Source organism: Olea europaea, chromosome 21 (assembly GCF_002742605.1).
Source record: "Olea europaea var. sylvestris chromosome 21, O_europaea_v1, whole genome shotgun sequence".
NCBI classification, from domain to species: Eukaryota; Viridiplantae; Streptophyta; class Magnoliopsida; order Lamiales; family Oleaceae; genus Olea; species Olea europaea.
Window position 1 is genome coordinate 12,402,482 of NC_036257.1, and position 19,860 is coordinate 12,422,341.

Sequence of the window (19,860 nt, forward strand, 5' to 3'; positions counted from 1 at the left end):
TCTGCAAGAAGTATCAAACGTAGGGATTTTTTTGCTATTAGCCTTGATTAAAATATTAAAAATAACAAAAACTCTCCCCCCCCCCCCCCCCCCCCCCCCCCCAAAAAAAAACCCCCCCCCCCCCCCCCCCCGGCCTCTTCTCTTCTTCTCCAAGTGGATCAATCACCTTAGAAGCCAAAAAATTTCAGTAAACCACCATTCAAATTGCTGGACTTCTATACCATCGAAAAGCCCCCACTTCCTTCTACACATACCACCCAACATCCAATGTTGAAACTTTCATGCCAATAGATTTGTTAGGAATTGCAAGCCAAAATACCTAACTCACGAACATAAATACTGACGGCATCACCTATTTCGGAGAGATCCATGTCATTTCCAACACACCAATCGACTATACTCACTAGGGTGCCTCTCTTCATAGTCTTAAAATATCAACAGATAGTTCAGCGGTATGAAGGTTCGACGATTTGGGCGATGGTTAGTCGTAGTTTTTTTACTTCTAATGTGGTAGTCTCATTTGGAGAAGAGAGAGATAGTTATTTTTATTTTTATTTTAATAAGGCCTAATAGCAAAAAAATCCTTACGTTTGAAACTTCTTGCGAAAAATGTGCCTACATTTCAATTTTTTTGCGTTTTCCTTATTTTCACATTTCATTGCGAAAAACGTTCATTTTACCAATTTGAAACGTAGGGACGTTTTTCACATTATAGACCAAATGTAGGGACGTTTTGTGCTATTACGCATTTTAATAATTATTTGGACTTACTTGCACTTTTTAAAACATTTAGGAGTAAGATTGTAATTTATTCTTTATTTTTTTCTTTTTTTGAGTTTTATTTAAATGGGAGGGTATTTTAGTCATTTTACATTAAAAAAATGGTGAAAAGGATGTTTTCCGCAAAAATAAACGTGGAAATAAAAGCAAAAATGTCAAAAAATGAAAGATGTGAACGTTTTGCACAATAAACCTTAAAGGTATGGACGTTTTGTGCTAATTACCCTATTTTAATGACTGGGAAATATTCCAAATTTATTGTTGAAAGAGGAATAAGAACATCTTTGTTAATCATTCTTATATTTTAAGCACTGGAAAATAACTTTAATATGTAAAATAAAAAGGAAAAAATATTATTGTTGATAATTGACAATAAACTATTTAAAACTGTTATTTTATATATGATCTGTCCATTTACCCAATGCATCGGATTAACGGTATTGTTTACTGGATCAAAGAGACTGGGCGGTCTGGGTTTTGCTGACTACTTGGCCCAATAGCTAGGTTGAAAGAAATTGATACAAAACAGGACTACAAATGAGAAGACTAACTAATTGTAGCACTGCTTTTTAGATTTGCCACGTAGAACCACTCTTCAATGGTAACAAGAATTGCACATCTAAAATAGGAGAAAACTCATAGCACTTCCAGAATATTGAAATTCGATATTCCATGTCACTATTTAATTGACATGTATGTTACTTATTCATATCTGCATAGTGAATCTCAATTGTTTATACTCATATCAATTTAAACAGTTGCTAAAAATAGTAGAATTTTCTTCTTGAAGTGGAGAAGTTGAAATGTATCCTTGTTGTTCCTCCAATATTTGCATCGGTAAATTTGGAAAAAGTATGTGATTCGAGACTTTACATTGAATGATGTAAAACTACTTGAATAATGTATCTTGTTGTGTAGTGTAACCCGAGGAGGTCTAGGGCACCTGCTAGATAGAAGTAAATTGGTTGAACTAAGACTCTAATTGGCTTAAGTGTCCTAGCTCCTTTGGATGGATGAGAGTACGAGTCGAAACTCGAGGATTGAGTAAAATGATGTGAGCTGTTTTGCGAGCCCGGCCCGAGCTTTCGACTCTGGACTTATCGAGCCGAGCCGAGTAGGCTCAATTTTTTCTTCTTCTTCTTTTTTAATAAATATAATATATAGGCAGTAGGCTGCTGCTTTAAAAAAATGTTAGTAGGTTGCTCCCTTTATTTTTTATTTTTCTATATAAAGGCCTGTGAGTCGAGCCGACGAACCACGCGAGCAGGCTTGGGCTCTGCCCAGCACCCCAAAATGGGGCTTCGCCCGAGCCTCAAGCTTTTCCGGACCGAGCCACGGGTGGTCCAAGCAAGTGAGTCTGATTGCCATCTTTAGATGAGACGATGAGTTGTATGAGTGGGACTGATTAGTTGAAACATGTTAGGCCTCTAACATGAAATTTTATTGGGATTGAATAATCATAAAAGTACCCAATACTTAAACTGTGTAACTAGATTAGACCTGATGTCAAGCCCCAAGCCTTTTTTTGAAACTAAGGTTGATGATGGCAAAGGTCGAGCCTTGTTAAATACAAAAAGGAAGTGCATGATGACCTTGGTGTTGAAGGCCCATGATCGTGGCAGTAGACTAAGTTAAAGGTTGCATATGTTATGTTTTCATGGAATGTCCATGAACAACACTTTGTGCAAGGAGGTTAGGGCCTCGTGTGCCTGAATCAAGGTCGATAATATTTGACTTATCGTGTGTCAATATCGTCGGTAGAAAAAAGAATGGCTTTTTGTTAGCTTTTGTAATAAAAATGCAAAAAAATTTGTAGAGAAGTCGAAAGTTCTATATCTTACCAAGATATTGAACACTCTCCTAATTATATTGCCATAAATAATAGATATACGAAGACTAGAGCTCCTTAAACTTGACAAACGTGGGCTGCCTAGTGTAAGATGTGGAGACCGTTGCTAAATCTGATTGCTGGTGAAACAGATCAGATGTTTTCCAGGAGGTTATTTAGCTGCTTATTGTGGCTTGGATTTATTATACATATTGGGAATTGTATAAAATAGGAGTCTTTAAAAAAAAAAAAAAAAGGTTAGTTAGCTCTTTCATCGAGTATGTTTTATTAAAACTTGAGTTCCATTTTAAATGTCAAAATAATTAAGAAAAATAGCTTAAACCCTTATGTTGTATATCTACTTCATCTTTATTTGATGTGAGGTTATTCATTAACATGCCTACGGAAAGTAGTAGTTCCTTCGATAACATCAATCTTGAAATTTATGGTTGTTTAATCCTTAAACATATCAAATCACTTGTTAAAGCTTATTGGACTTTAACATCATATTCAGGTACGAGTTTCATCTTAAAATGTCGATTTTATTAAGAAAAGTATTAACAATCCTTAAAATCTCTCCAATAAACTTTAAATATAAAATGCTATCTGGTCAATACTTAAAAATAAATTCTAAATCTTTTTAAAATAGAGCTGAAGAGTCAAATTCAGTATTTATTTTCTTAATTTATAATAATTGTATTCAATAAGCTATAAGTTTCGATACCCTACTTCTTAAATAATTCAAATCATAATTAAATTAACTGATGATTGATGTATAAAAATTATATTCAACAAAAGATTAAGATAAATCAATAAATTTAAAAAAAAAATAAAACATAAAGCATTATTGGAGTGAAAAATTTACTCTCTTAGCCATTGTTTGCTCCTCATATCTTAATACTAATTTTTTTCATGCTCATTTTAACCACACGTTTAATGACATTCACAATTTTTATCAACATTTCAACCGTACATTTTATCACTTTTTTTTATCAAATTCTATTGAAAATTTGATTTTTATAAAAAAAATATTGGCTACATTTAAAAATCTCCCTATTATGCAAGATAATTTTTATAAATATTTTTTTTTGAAGATGTTATATACATTGTTTATTTATTTCATCTTTTATCAATGCACGAAAATTATCCTATATATCGTGAACCGTGCCCTATCTATATTCTTACTTTCTTCATCTTTATGTTTATATTGTGTATACACATGATGCGATTCAATATGTAAAACTTTTATCAACTCTTCATTCATTTCTACAATCATATAATAAGTCAACATAAGAGGTTAACAAATAACATGGAAACTAATTTTTCCTACCTTAAATTAGAATGCCAATTTTGAATCATTTAATTTTAGCTAACGCAAGAATCTCTAGTTTTAGTTTCTTCTCACTACTTCTATCATTGCCACGAAATTTCTCAACTATTCCTATACATTACGTGGTCAAAAGTCACAACCAAAAATATTGAAAATCGTTCAATTTTATACTATTTGGACTGCTAGACCATTGACAAATCATTTCACAACATTAAATGCGACATTTAAAATTTGTGACAAGTTTTTGGTCACATACGTAGGAAAATTTTAGAATAATGAGAAGGGTGATGTTTAAACTTTGAAGAAATTACTTTTCTTAACAACTTTATATATAAAGTCATTAAATGTAGACTCTTGAATATCGTACTTACCTTCTCGCAATTAAGAAAAAGAAGCAAAATTTTTTATTTTTATATTCAATATCGCTATTTATTTATAAGTATCAACAAATTAATCCCATGCATCTAATAATTACAAGATTCAATTGAAATTTGCGAAAATTGTTTTCTACTTTTCTTTCCTAAGGACCGTTTGGCGGGCTTCTATTTTTTTTGCGTCCACTTCTTATATAAAAGTTTCATAAGAAAGTTACCTTATGTGAACTTTCTCTGAAACTCCTTTAATTAAATAAAATATTGTCAAAAAATTATTCAATTATTTTCAGATACAATTTCTTAATCTCCGCTTGTTCCTCGCAATTTGTCAAGTCAAGCCAATTTAATGTGATAGACTATATGTACATGCACTTTCATGTAGCGCCTCCACGTTAACAACTTTGGCAAATATTGAATGCAATCCCATGTTACCTTAATTGCACGTCCATAGGAGATAGTTTTATTCTTTATTATATTAAAAGTCAAAATTAATATTTAAATAGCAATAAAATCAACAAAATCATCCCTAAAGTTAATTAGATCCCAAGATTCTGCTTCATTCAAATACTTTGTTTGGTAGAATTATTTTCCGATTTCAACCACAATAACAAATAATACTTCTTATAATTTAACTCGCAAGTTTAATAAACAATCGAAAAAGTCAATTCAACTATTCATTTTTTGAAACGAATTCAACTACTAATCTTAATTCATCTATTTTTGAAAATACTTTATTCATAAAAGCTCTACTCGTAATCATCTAGTCATACAGACCCTAAGAGAAGCTTAACCCTAGTACCCTAATAATTTTTTTTCATGTTCAACAATATTGAAATCCAATTACTCAGTTGAAGTTTGAAAGCATCAAATTGTTTCGTCGAACTTTTGAGCATTGAGTTTCAAATTTCCACATCTATCAACCTCGTCGAGTAGCGTAACCGAAATTATATTATTGGTCCAGGTCATTTCGGGGCAAACGGATCATTTATGATGAAGAAGATGAGTTTCAAGATATTGTTTTTAACACTAGCAACCTTGTCAGGAAATTTTATCTTTTAGCATTAACAATAAGAAAAAATTTCAAATGAGTTAAGTTAACACGGCACTCGAGTGGGCGAAAATCTCTTACGAATCACAAAAGTCAAGAATCCAGAATTAAATTATTCTAGACGAGTTTGTTGAGTTGTAAGAGGCCAAACAGAGCCTAAAGCCTCCAACTAAAGTCCGGCAGTCATTTAATATAGAAGACAAAGGATTATTAATGAAACATTAAATCACAAAGGAAAGAATACAAAAATTTCAAAAGTTTTAAAAGCAGTCATTACCACCATTAATGAGCTTAAGAACCCAAAAGGTCTATGCATTGTGCCTGCATTAATTCATAACTATCCTTTAGTGTTCAAATTGCATTCAATGCCCTCCAAATTATTTATTGAAAATAAAAAATAAAAAAATCCAAACGAATCAAAATCAGCAATAAATTCTTTATAAACGACCTTAAATAATTATATTAATTTCCATTTTGCATCATCGTCTTCTTTAATTCAATTCCATTCATCCTCTCTCTCTCTCTCTATACAATCTCAACTTTCTTCTTTTCTTTCAATTGGCTTCTACAAAAAAGTTGAAAGATTTTCTTGTTGAGATGGCCACTGAGGTAAGTTCTTTGGTCAGACTCATGAACGGTGGAGACTCAAATGAGTCAGCATCAACCGGGAAACCAACGTTCCCGATCACAAGGGATTTTCTTGGTGGGTGTTCTACTCTTGACTCTAAAGAGTTGGACCTCGATTTGCAAGTACCCTCTGGCTGGGAAAAACGTCTCGACCTAAAGGTTCAATCTTTATTATTATTATTATCATTTTTCGATCGAATTTTTTATTTTCAATCTTCTTAAAAAAAAAATAGAAACTTTCTTGAGGAATCACATTTCTTGAATTGATTCTATATTCTTTTATTACAGTCAGGGAATGTGTATCTTCAGAGGTGTAATTCGTTAAACTCGTCCTCTTCGACTTCCAAAAGTAATCCTAAGAGTAACGATAATGTTTCGAAGCGTCAAGACCTCAATTTTCCTCCAGTGTCATTGAACCCTTATGATGACGCGAATTTAGATTTAAAGCTTGTCTTATCATCCTCAAACTCCGTGAAATCATCTAATTATCAAAGCGTGTGCACCCTAGACAAAGTGAAGTTCGCGCTTGAGAGAGCGGAGAAAGAATCCTTGATGAAACAGTCAATGTCAAAGTCAAAATCATCATCATCGCATTCAAATTCCACGTCCTCTACAAAAGATAGCGAGACTGATAAAGAGAAGTCATCGGCATCATTTGCTAGTGGTTGCCCGAGGTGCTTGCTTTATGTGCTAATATCGGAGAGTAATCCTTTATGTCCTCGATGCAACTGTGTCGTGCCGTTGTCTATGGCTGTCAAGAAACCTCGAATCGACCTTAATATATCTAGTTGAGGTTTGGAGGTAGAGAGAGATAGGAATGATATCAAATAGTTTTTGAACTTTTGTAATTGTAATGATAGAAAATTGAGATATATGAAAAAGAATTATATATAATCATTTTAAACCTTTTGGGTGCCTTTAATTGCATGTATTTTAGTTAATATGAAATTCAATATTCTTGTGTCATTCTAATTTTATTTTATATATATATATTATTATTTTTTATTTTTTTTACATCGAGATGTTTCTCTATTTATTCCTTTGTCCCTCGAGAATCTTTGTGTTCAGTGTTTTAAAGATGTCCTTCTCTTTCAATAGGACTCATGACAAATCAAGTCATAAATTTTTTTTCCCCTCATCCTTGAATGTTGATATTCATTAAAATTCCACAAGCATACTAGTTCGTTGTACAAGTAATAATCGTAATGAAAGAGTTATCGTCCCACAGTGAATAAGATTCAATTCTAGTATATTTGATATACTTAAACTTGTGATTGTAATAGAAAAACGATTGGTGGATATTTAACTATGCCCTTGTTTGATCTCCATTCTTTGAAAAAAAATCATTCTTAAACAACATTTTGACATCATTTCAACCACACATTCTTTTATAAAATAATATTACACGCAAATCCAAAACTTTTCCTTATTTTTCAACCACACATTTCCTATCAATACACTATTCAAAACTTTATTTTTAGCAAAAGAATAGGGCTCAAACAAGGGCTATATTTTGTAACAAAGACTTGTGAAATTAATAAAAATTGATTTATCAACCAAGTACGAGTGAACGTATTAAATTTTCAACTTCATTGATTAATTCTTAATTCTAATTCTCAATCAGTGATAATTAATTCAATTCATGCAATTGTGACGATCGATAATTCTACTTTAATTTATTATTCTTTTCCATGATATAATAAACATATGATTACCATAAGACGATCATATTCCAAGTTAGAATTCATATTTCAAACATGTATTGACATTTAGAACTATCGGCATGATCACACACGCCATAAATACTATTTCTAATATTTATTACCCTTATGTTCCATAAACGATGTTTAACCTACCACAAGTTTTTGAGCACTACGAATAAACAACTTATTGCTCTAATGATGCACAAATATTAAAATAATGTGATTATGCATATTAATGGAATCATAACGCAAGAATTAAGATAAAAAACAAACTCTTGAATTAAAAACCAAGAATAAAAAAGTTTTGTCATCCATCCAATACAAAGGATTTTAGCCTAGCATATTAATATAAGAATTATACACAAAAAACAGTCATCACCCGAATAATTAGACTATGAAGAAAATCTAGAAATCTTTAATTAATGCTTTCAAATCTGAATCCAAGCGATGAATTATTCATTTTTCGATGTAAATTCTCTCTATTTCTCTAAAAGGTCGACTAACATTGATAATCCGTAAGTCTAGACGTGTTCTCTTATTTATATGATGTCAAGAAGATTGCTTACCAAAATAGAATAAGGAAATACAAAATTTTCCCTGTTTTACACTAAGGCGCGTGACTAGATGCCTTAAGACACCCCGTTTTGGCTTTGAGGTGCACCCCTCACCTGGAAGCGAGGGCGCGCGCCTTGGCTCATTTTGGGAACTTGGCCCTTGAACTTTCTCCAACGTCTTCACTTCGTCCTTCTTCACTTCCTTTTGCACCGTTCACTTATTCTTTTATCCAATTGAGTTCTTACAATCTCGAATCTTCATTCTTCGATGTAAATTCTCTCTATTTCTCTAAAAGGTCGACTTACATTGATAATCTTTAAGTCTAGACGTGTTCTTTTATTTATATGATGTCAAGAAGACTGCTTACCAAAATAGAATAAGGCATGTTTTACACTAAGGCGCGTGACTAGATGCCTTAAGACACCCCGTTTTGTCTTTGAGGTGCACCCCTCACCTGGAAGCGAGGGCGCGCACCTTGGCTCATTTTGGGAACTTGGCCCTTGAACTTTCTCCAACGTCTTCTCTTCGTCCTTCTTCACTTCCTTTTGCACCGTTTGCTTATTCTTTTATCCAATACAACCTCGAATCTTCATTTTGCATTCGTTCCCATGTTTGAATTATTACATTTTGGTCCCCAAACTTTGTATTTGATGTAATTGAGCCCGTTTTCTCGTTTTATTTTTTTTTCTCCTGCATCTTTCATCGATTGTTACCTACAAGCATTATGTATACATAGGATTAAGCCATGTTTCATTCAATTTGTTAACAAATAATCAATTTTAACGGGCTAAATAAGTGTATAAAATACACTAATCAAACACCTTAAAACTTGAACTTTTATTTGCCCTCAAACAAATTATAGCCTAACCTAATTTAACTTTGGTTAGATGGTATGCCATTAATCTCAGGATTGGATATTTGTATCATTACTTTGAACAGTGTCTGAATTACAGAATTGAAATTGGTTTATACTTATTCAATGCGAAACTTAAAGCGCGTGTATGTGAATATTCATGTAGACATCATAAAGTTCGTAACTGGGTTGATTCTCGACCTACAATAGTCAATTATTTCCTCTTCTCACTTGTAATATACACACCCCTAAACTTATGTGTTTCACTCACTTTTCTTGAGGTATACACTGAAGTCAACTTTTAATTGATTCTAATTCTCACCCTCTCTAGTTCAGATAGATCTTAGCTAGTACTGGTTAATATTTCAACGAATAATGATTCTCCTATATTTCTAATCACTTCGGCCTTCAAGACTAAATTAAACTAATAACTCCTTGTCAAAGGTACAAGTCTCTAAGACAAGTGTTTGAGGCTTAATCTTGACACTTGGTGTGTTTTCTATTTTATGCACCTGCTTATTTTGCTTTTTCTTTTTTTCACCAGTAAATTTTTTTTATTTTTTATCTCTTTTTTTAAATTTTTATTATTTTTTTTGACTTCTCTGCATTAAGTGACTAAGTGATTCCTGTAGTGAGCTTTCAGTTGATGACTCCCAAATTAGGTGACCATAGGGCACTAGATTTTAAAGATTCTTGGAGGCTTAATTGCTCGAATCTAAAAGGCTCCGAAGAGAAGTTACATAATTAACCCTTTTTAATTCTTTTTAATTGCCAAGATTAGTGTAATGCCCTTTATTAAACACCTATTCTCGAAACTGACCACTGACTTGAGATTCTAGCCTCATTTCATCTTGTTGGTTCTAGATAATCCGCACAACAATTTCACGCACAGAGTCCTTATTTATCTCAATGTTCCCCTACACTAGTTCAATCATCTCCAAACTCTCCTAAAGGAAGTTTTATGGGTATATGAATTTCTGATGTTCTAGGTTTTCATCAACTATGTTCAACTTTCTCCTAATATAAGCTAAGTCATCAATTCATAATGCAAAACATGAATATAATGCTCAATAAAGATCAAATTTCACACAAACAAGTGTCAATCAACTCAATATGTAATTTTTTTTCATGATTCTTAGTTTAATACATAGTTCCATAGTGCATATTATCGCCAGCAAGACCATCGCCACGCAAACACACAAAATATAAACATGGATATTATATTTTGTTTTCTTTCTTTCTTTTTTTCTTTTTTTTTTCTTCTTCTTCTTCTCTTTGATTCAGACGACAGTCACGCAGAAAGCAATAAACTATATAAAAATGAGGATGCCCTCGATGTACCAAAATATGGGAAAGAAATGCAAAAGTAAAGGCAAAGAAGGGAATCAAAAAATCCCCTGATCAATCGGATGGTGATGGGGGAGGATATGGTGTGCAATCTCCAGAACTAGTAGGAGCCGAGGGCAATGGATGGGGATATGGAGGTAAGCATGCGAGAATCTCTATCAATAGAGTGGATTGTTGACCCATCTCGGCATGTATGTTGTTCATCATATCAAAACTTTGATCAATTTGTCCTTACATGTCCCTCATCATGTCATAGAAGTGATCAACCTAAATATTAAGCTCATCAATCCACCTGACACATCGATCTATTCGATCATTGACCATGTCGATCCTTCTGCTCACACTAGAAACATCCTCCTACGGCAACATCATCTGATCATGTGTAGCAGTGGTACGGGTGTCCACGTGACCAATTCTCAAACCCAAGGAGCCAAGCATCTACTTTATCCATAACATGCCTCGGATGGTCTCAATCAACCCGACTAGTAGCTATCGCATGAGTAGAATGTCGATGATAACATCTGGTTGTGGAAGCTGCAGGCTTATGCCCTCTTGTTGCTGTTTGTTGGCATTGTCGCCTCGTAAGGATATTTTGCCAAGAATCTTCTGAGGTCTATCGATTGACAGCGTCATTGGGTGGGGTCGGCTGTTCCACGGGGAGGAGTCACACCCTAGTTGATAAGCATATGCAACAGATAAGGCTAGGGAAGATCATATTCTGATTTAACTGTGGTGCAGAACTAAACTCAACAATCTGATTGTGGATGAAAGTTTCCAAATCAATTTTTAAACCCCATGCTAAGTGAAAAAGAAGTTTTGCTTTGGCAAAATTGAAAGTAGACATATGTAAGGTAGGCTCCATACTGTGACAGATAAATTTCATCAGCATTTGGAAGGAACGAGGCAACTTATTATATTCAAACTCTTCACCTACCTCCTCTTGTCACCCGTTAGCATTTGAACCATTAAGACCATATATTGTTCCAGGTACTAGGATGATGTTATCTCGAGTTAGGCCATAGTGCTCATCAATGACCTCGGGGGTAAACATCACCCGCTTGTCCTTAACCCATGTATAGTGCTCATATTCTGTTTCCTGGTCATCGATCTGATGGTTAAGTTTGTATAGAATTCATGAACCAAAATGGGATATATCCGATGTGGTTCTCTATCACCCTAACCCATCGTGCTCAGCCAATAAGAGTAGTTATTTCATACTCTTCAAAATCTCCAAGGATAATTTGCCTCCCTAGCCACATTTTCTTTCTATAACACATGATCAAAAAGTCTCTTATGATCCGTACTAAGGAAGCATTTCATGTCGCTATCGTTAACACGTGTGCATGTTATGGTGCCAAAAGTGCCCACTTTTTCTTTGGAGGTAGAAACCTCTGTTATCGTTTTAGCGGCATCCTGCCAAAGAAATAGAATAAATGATTAATCCAAACGTGCAATGAAAGGCGTTGAAATGCTATATCTAGGATACATATGATGGGGAAAATGGGTGCCGGATGCATAGAATCTAATGGGTGAATACGGGTGACGCAGGCAATACCCAATGGAAAAATGATGCAGGGTTGCAACCATGAGATGCAGCCACAGGCCAAGGACTTCAAGAAAAATGATAAAAGAACTAACTAGAGGTATAGCCAATTTTACGTTTGATTTCTTAAAAATTAGTGATAGAAGGCTGAAGGATGTTAATTTGATGTATGAAGACACCCAACCTTGAAGATCCATTTGGAAATTGAAGGCGAGGAGGGAACTTGGGGAAAATGGTGTTGGGGGCGTGTGAAATGGAGGTTTATTTTTCATTTTTTTTTTGTGGTACGAAATTGGGTTGAGGAGTTTTATAACTCCCAACCCAGTGGCAAGGCACGCGCCTAGCTATGAATGAGGTGCACGCCTCAGCCAACTGGTTCTCTTCAAGTGAGCTACCAGTAGGTGTGCATCTAGCTTGCAAGCCAGGGTGCACGCCCTGCTTTAGTCATCCCAAATTTTTTTATGCTCCTCGGCCATCCTCAAACTTGTGCAAAACAAATAGGAACTTGTATGACTCATGCATTGACTCAAACTATAAAGCAAGAAAAATCTCAATCAAATGCATCGAAGGTGAATAAATAAAAGGGAAGAAAATAGATTGTCTCCCAACAAGCTCTTGTTTATAGTCTATAGCTCGACTTTGTTGCTCATGCTAGTCCGCATTAGTGAGTAGCATGGTTGTCTTCTCACTGGAGTAGTAACCTCCACAATAAGCTTTCAACCATTTTTCATTGACCTTGAACCTCCTTTGCTGGTCCTTAGAAAACACCTCCACACCATCATGTAGAAACACGGCTACCGCTGTGTAGGGACCTAACTACCTAGGCTTTAGCTTTCCAAGAAAGAGTTTGAGGCGTGAATTGAACATCAACACTTGCTAACCAACCTTAAATTCCTTATCTCTTATATGCTTATAGTGCCATCTCTTGATCTTTTACTTGTAACTCCTTGCATTCTCATATGAATCCAACTGAAACTCATCGAGTTCTTGGACCTGTAGAACCTTTTTCTCCTATTGCCCTCATATTGAAATTGAGCAATTGTATTGCCCAATATACCTTATGATCTAGCTCAACTGACAAATGACGCGCTTTTCCAAATACCAACCTATATGGACACATGACAATTAGAGTCTTAAATGCTGTTCTATATTCCCAAAGTGCATCGTCTAATTTCTTAGCCCAATCTTTACATGATGCATTGACTGTAGTTTCGAGAATCTTCTTTAACTTCCTATTAGAGATTTCTACTTGCTCGCTAATTTGAGGATGATATGGAGTCGAAACATGGTATTTCACTCTATGTTTAGCCAATAATGAAACAAATAGGTAGTTGAAAAAATGCTTTCCACCATCACCAATAATCGTCCTTAAGGTGCCATACATCGTGAAATTTTCTTCTTCGGAATTTGAGTCACCACTTGACAATCATTAGTTGGCAAAGCAACAATCTCAACCCAATTAGATACATAATCCACTGCTACCAATATGTATTATTGACCGTAAGAAGAGGAGATCGGTCCCATGAAGTCAATGCCCACACGTCGAATATCTCAACCTCTAAGAGTTTTTTAAGGGTATCTCGTTCCTCCTTGAGATGTTTCCAATCATTTGGTACTTATCACAATTTTTCACCATGTAATGTGCATCTTTAAACAACGTAAGCCAATAAAAACCTGATTGTAGTACCTTTGTTGTTATCTTGATCGCTACGAAGTGACATCTATATGGTGCAGAGTGGAATGATTCAAACACTTGATGCTGCTCTACTTTTGATACACACTGATTTAGGCCTCTTCTGTAAAGAAACGGATCTTCCCAAAAGTAATGTTTCATGTTACTGAATAATGTTTTCTTCTAATGACTTAAGTAGTTTGGTGGGATGATGGAGCGGGCTAAATAATTTGTGTAATCGACTTACCATGGTATAGTAATAATTTGAAAGAGCATCTCATCTGGGACAACTTCTTTGATCTCCTCTGTATAGTTTGACTCATGTGATTCAAGGCGAGATAGATGATCTACAACAACGTTTTCGCTCCGCCTTTTTATCTTTAATCTCCAAATCAAACTTTTGCAAAAAGAGTATCCATCGAATGAGTCTTGACTTTGCATCATTCTTGCTCATTAGGTCCTTCAAGGCTAAATGATCCATGTAGACAAACACTTTCGACCCAGTCAAAATGATCTAAATTTGTCAACGGTGAACACCATTATCAAAAGCTCTTTCTCTATAGTCGCATAATTCATTTGAGCCTTTCTTGATGGTAAATACTAAGAATGCACTAAACAAGTTTCAAAAGGCTCCTTACTTTATTGTATCAATCTGCATGCAAGAATTCGATTCGCTTTAAAATATGAAAGCTCTGAACACGTTGATTGTCAATTCCTTTTCATCTAACCTCAATATCAACTAACCTTTTTACACATCTATCAGAGCACTTTCTATAGCCAAAAATGGGCGACTCAATATGATAGAAAAGTCTATATCTCTTTCCATATCCAAAATAATGAAGTCTAATGGGAAGATAAATTTATTGACCTTCACTAAAATGTCTTCACAAATGCCTCAAGGGTGCTTGACCAACCTGTCAACCAACTGTATTGAAATTGTAGTAGCTTTTGCTTTTCCCATTCTAATTTTCTGAAAAGAGAAAGAGGCATTACATTAATACTAGTTCCTAAATCACACAATGCTTCATCTAGCTATGAATTAACAATGTTGCAAGGAATAGTAAAACTCTCTGGATCTTTTAACTTCGATGGTAACTTATGTTAGAGAATTGTGCTGCATTCCTCAGTAAGCATGACCGTTTTATCGTCCTTCAACTTTCTCTTATTTGATAGAATGTCTTTCATGAGCTTGACGTAGCTGGGCATTTGAGCTAAAGCTTTAGTGAACGGTATGTTAATGTGTAGCTTCTTAAACACATCAAAAAAATTCTGAAATTGCTTATTGAGCTTGTGTTTTTGCATTCTCTGTAAGAATGGGATCAGAGGTACATATGCTTTGACAAGAGCGTTGCATTCGCCCATGAACTATTTGACGACTTAACTTGAATTTCCTTTGTGGCCTTGTCTGACTCATCCACTTGCTCCTTGCTCGTGGTAGGTTTTGTCTCTATGACAGTTGTTGGCCATTTTATATGTATTTCTAGTAACTCGACCCTACTACATATAGTAATTGCTTTGACTGCTCCTTAGAATTTGTCTCAGTATTACTAGGTAACGTCCTTTGAGCTCTACTTGATAGTGCGATTGCTATTTGTCCCATCTAATGTTCTAAGTTCTTGAGTGAGGCCCGTTGATTTTGAAAGTTGGTCTCCATCTTAGTAATGTACTGAGATAGCAAATCTTCCAACAATGGCTTTCTTACTTGCTGCTGTTGCAACTTTTGGTGGTTTATTCTGATTATTTCTTCCATGTCTTTGTCCTTAATTGTTAGACCATAAAAAGTTTGGATAGTTTCTCCATCCCGGATTATATTTGTTAAAGTAAGAGTTATTTTAGTAAGAGTTATTTTGCTGTCTATGGAAGTTTTGCCCATAGCTTACATCCTCAAACTAATTAATATGAGTTGAAGACAAATGGCAGCGTGTAGTAGTATAATCCACCCCACAACCTTCGTAAACAGTGGCGATTAGTATACCATGTTAACCTACTGAGATAGATTGTCCATTTTCATTGTAAGAACTTCCATTTTGCACAGCCAATGCTAGCCTTGCATCCACGTTGTGTATCCCTGCTGCTTTCCAATCAGTTGGCCACATCGATTGATGTTCGACTATTTTTTCATAGAAATTATCGGCCTCATCCAACATCAAGTTTTATCATCGATCGTCCTGCTGAAGCATCTATCATATTTCTGAACTATTGGTGTAGTCAGTAATAAAAGAGATATTGATGAGCCTGCTTAGGAATGTCAAGGCTATGAAATTTTCTAAACAAATTTTTGAACCTCTCCCATACCTTAGGATAGCTCTCAAAATCTTTCTACTTGAAAGTGTGACCTTATTCTTGATTTGGTGAACTCGAGAATGTGGGAAGAATTTTATGGTAAATTTTTTAACTATATCATTCGATGATTGTATGCTCCCTGGAGGTAAACAAAGAAACCATTCTCTTGCGATATCCCTCAAGGTATGAAAGAATAATCACATTCGAAATGCATCTATAGATATCCCTTCGTGACTAATCACTTCACATAACATGAGATAAGCAGCAATATGTTCATGAGGATTCTCTGTGACTTTTCCAAAAAACCTGATGTCTTGATGATTTTGAAACAAATTTATGACATCCGGTTTGAGGTGGAAATTAAGATGTCCGAAGGGGATATACTACGATCGGTTGCACTGGTGCAAGAATTGGATTTACATAATCTCAACGAAAATAGGAGTTTCATTCTTGATAACTCTTGATTGATTTGGCTAAGGTATTTGATCCTAAAGCTAAACCTAATTCTATGGTTCATTCTAATTACGGGCCATTATCCTTGTTTGACGTTGCACTCTTCTACGATTTCTGAATGTTCTTTCGATTTCATTATCTATTGAAATGAGATCGGGCTCGTCAGGATTTTGCATATACCAAATTCAACTAAAAATAGTCAAGACACAAGACAATTAAGTGTAATAGTAGCATAAAAACCAAAAACCAAAAATAAAAATGATAACACATTTAAAATATCTAATAACTAAAATTAACACCGTTACTTTCCAACAACGGTACCAAAAATTTGTTCGTTAAAATCTCGCAAGCATATAGATTCATTGTACAAGTAATAATCGAGATGAAAGAGTTATCGTCCTATAAGGATTAAGGTTCAATTCTAGTGTATTTGATGTACTTAAAATCGTGATTGTAATAAAAAAATGATTGGTGGATATCTAACTATATTTTGTAATAGAGACTTGTGAAATCAATAAAAATTTGTTTATCAATCAAATATGAGTGAACATATTAGATTTTCGACTCCACTGATTAATTCTTGGTTCTAATTCTCGATCAGCGATAATTAATTCAATTCATGCAATTTTTGACAATCGATAATTTCACTTTTATTTATTATTCTTTTCCAAGATATAATAAATCTATGATTACTGCGAGACAATTCTTCCTAATCCAAATTCATATGGTAAATATGTGTTGACGTTTAGGATTATCACACACAATCGCTCGTGTCATAAACACTATTCCTAATATTTATTACACGTGTGTTCTATAAACGGTGTTCTAGCTACTATGAATTTTTCAACACTACGAATAAACAACTTATTGTCCTAATGGTGCGCAAATATTAAAATAATGTAATTATGCATATTAATGGATCACAGCGCAAGAATTAAGATAAAACCAAAGTTTCCTATTAAAAACTATGAATCAAAAAGTTGTCATATATCCAATACAAATGATTTTAGCCTAGCATATTAATGTAAAAATTATAAGAAAAATAAAAGAAAGTCATCACCCGAATCATTAAACAATGAAAAAAATTTGGAATTCTTTAATTAATGCCTTCAAATCCGGATTCAAGCAATGCATTCTTTGTTTTTCAATGTAAATTCTCTCTATTTCTCTCAAAGGTCGACTTACAATGATAATCCTTAGGTCTAGACGTGTTCTCTTATTGATATGATGATAAGAAGATTGCTTACCAAAATAGAACAATGAAAGACATTGCTTACCAAAATAGAACAATGAAAGACATTTTTTTCCCTATTTTACACTGAGGCACGTGCCTAGTACAATATAGGGCGCTCACATGGATGCCTTGAGGCACCACATTTTGTCCCTGAGGCGCGCGACTTGCCTGCAGGCGAGGACGCACGCCTTAAACTTTCTTTGAAGTCTTCACTTTGTCCTTCTTTACTTCATTTTACATCATTCACTTATTCTATTATCCAATTGAGTTCTTGCAATCTCAAATCTTCATTTTACATTCATGCCCAATGTCTAAATTATTGCATTTTGGTCCTCGAACTTTGTATTTGATGCAATTGAGCCCTTTTTCTCACTTACTTTCCCTTCTCCTACATCTTTTATCGATTGTTACCTACAAGCAATATATACATAGGATTAAACCATGTTTCATTCAATTTTTCAACAAATAATTAATTTTAATGACATAAATAATTGTATAAAATATACTTATCAGCTAACTTATCATGCATATCTTCCCCTCCCTCACCCGTCCCATCCTATTCCCGTCGGAGTTTAGATTTGACTCTTTAAAATAAAGTGCATTTTATGATTAAAGAATATTCTAACTTATTTTGGAATACACCACCAAATAATTAGATTTTGATGTTGCGCTATTTGATTTAGATAAAAATTAAAATTTTAGCTTATTTTGCTAAAAGTTTATGGAATGTGTAATTGAAAAGTTATGAGTCTCCTGTTTGTTTAAAATTAATTGTTGATTTTGATTTTGATTTTATTTAGCTTTTTTAGTATAATCAAATAGGTGAAGATAGATGGTAACTTCTTCAAGGATTTTGCTATTTATATATAAAATAGTACAAAAGCGGTTATCTAAAATGATGTGAAGAGAAAAAATTTGATAAAAGGTTGATTGTGTTTAAACTTGCAAATGATAAAAAATCATGTGGCATAGCAAGATCTCAATCAATTATGTAAATCTTGATGTTTACATAGCAAGATCTCTTTTTCAAATATTAGTGGAGTTGATTACCTAATTCAATTGATTTATTGGCGATTAAGTCACGAACGAATTTGGTTCATTAAAAGAAAAGTAAAAACTGCTTGAATAAGAAATAATTACCCTATTTAACCAAATTAGGTGACCCTAACACTTAAGGCAGTAATATCAGACAATGACTTGCATCCATGCAGTTCAATGGGGAAAAGTGAAATCAGCTAAACTTTATTTAGAAATAAAAAAATTAAAAAAAAAACAATTTTTTTGGAAGTTAATCATGGCATTCACTGGGGCAACTAATTATATACCTAACTTACAATAAATTCCATAATAATTCTGTATTTAATTAGCCACCTACCGGTTTAGATGAAACCATTGTTGAATGTTGGACTCCTATTTATGGCCATTTATGTGACACTGTCAATATTTTTTGTCAGTCAATCATTTTTTTTTTTTTTTGTTTTTTTTCCCCTTTGTGCAGTGTAAAATTAGGGGTGTTAAGTGGAGTGGGGCTCGGTTCGTCTTCGCTCAACTTGAGCCCTATGGTAGATGCGAGCGAAGCAGAGAATTTCTCATACGAACTACCTCGTATTAGTGAGTTAAAAATGCAATTTCAATTACAATCTATCTTCACCTAAAAAATAAAATAAAATAAAATAAATTATAAATTTGAAAAATGAATTGTTTTAAAAAATAATATCTAAAATTAAAAAAAAAAAAAGAAGAAGATAAAATTCTTAAAAAAATTAAAATTTTGAATTGTTTTTAAAATAAAAAATTCAAATTCTTAACGTATTTACGTAAAAATTCGAAAAAGAAAATATATCTTTAAATGAACGTAGATAAAAAATGATTAGTTCACATTATTAATTTTAATTTTCTTTCTATGATTTGCCAATTCAATTTATTATTTATTTTTATTTTACTTTTACAGCAAACAAAAATATTATAAAATTCACCAACTTTAAAATGTATATATGACTTGATAATATATTAATACAAAATTATTTTATTTTACTGACCATAACTCAAATAGGAGTATATTAAAAAACCTGAGAAATCAATTATACCCCCAACAAGAAAAGCGCGCTTATAATTTAGGGCAGACCAAAAAAAATAAAAAAAAATACAATCTTATTTTTATAGGACGGGGCAGTATCAAGTTTCTTGACAACTCAATAGTCAAGTTGGGGGTAACTATGGTCAAGCTCTC

General features: G+C 33.7%; 1 protein-coding gene across 1 annotated transcript; it reads left to right on the forward strand.

The window, feature by feature from the left end:
- The first annotated feature begins 5,820 nt into the window (after positions 1 to 5,820).
- Positions 5,821 to 6,891, forward strand: LOC111370705. Its single transcript, XM_022992542.1, has 2 exons — positions 5,821 to 6,146; positions 6,276 to 6,891. The coding sequence occupies exons 1-2, from the start codon at positions 5,958 to 5,960 to the stop codon at positions 6,777 to 6,779; spliced, it is 693 nt and encodes a 230-aa protein (XP_022848310.1). The 5' UTR covers positions 5,821 to 5,957; the 3' UTR covers positions 6,780 to 6,891.
- Positions 6,892 to 19,860: the final 12,969 nt, after the last annotated feature.

Bases quoted from the DNA above. Each gene is read 5' to 3' on its own strand.
- LOC111370705 (XM_022992542.1), top strand. From the start codon at position 5,958: ATGGCCACTGAGGTAAGTTCTTTGGTCAGACTCATGAACGGTGGAGAC. The intron at 6,147-6,275 runs GTTCAATCTTTA...CTTTTATTACAG, and splicing joins AAAAACGTCTCGACCTAAAG to TCAGGGAATGTGTATCTTCA.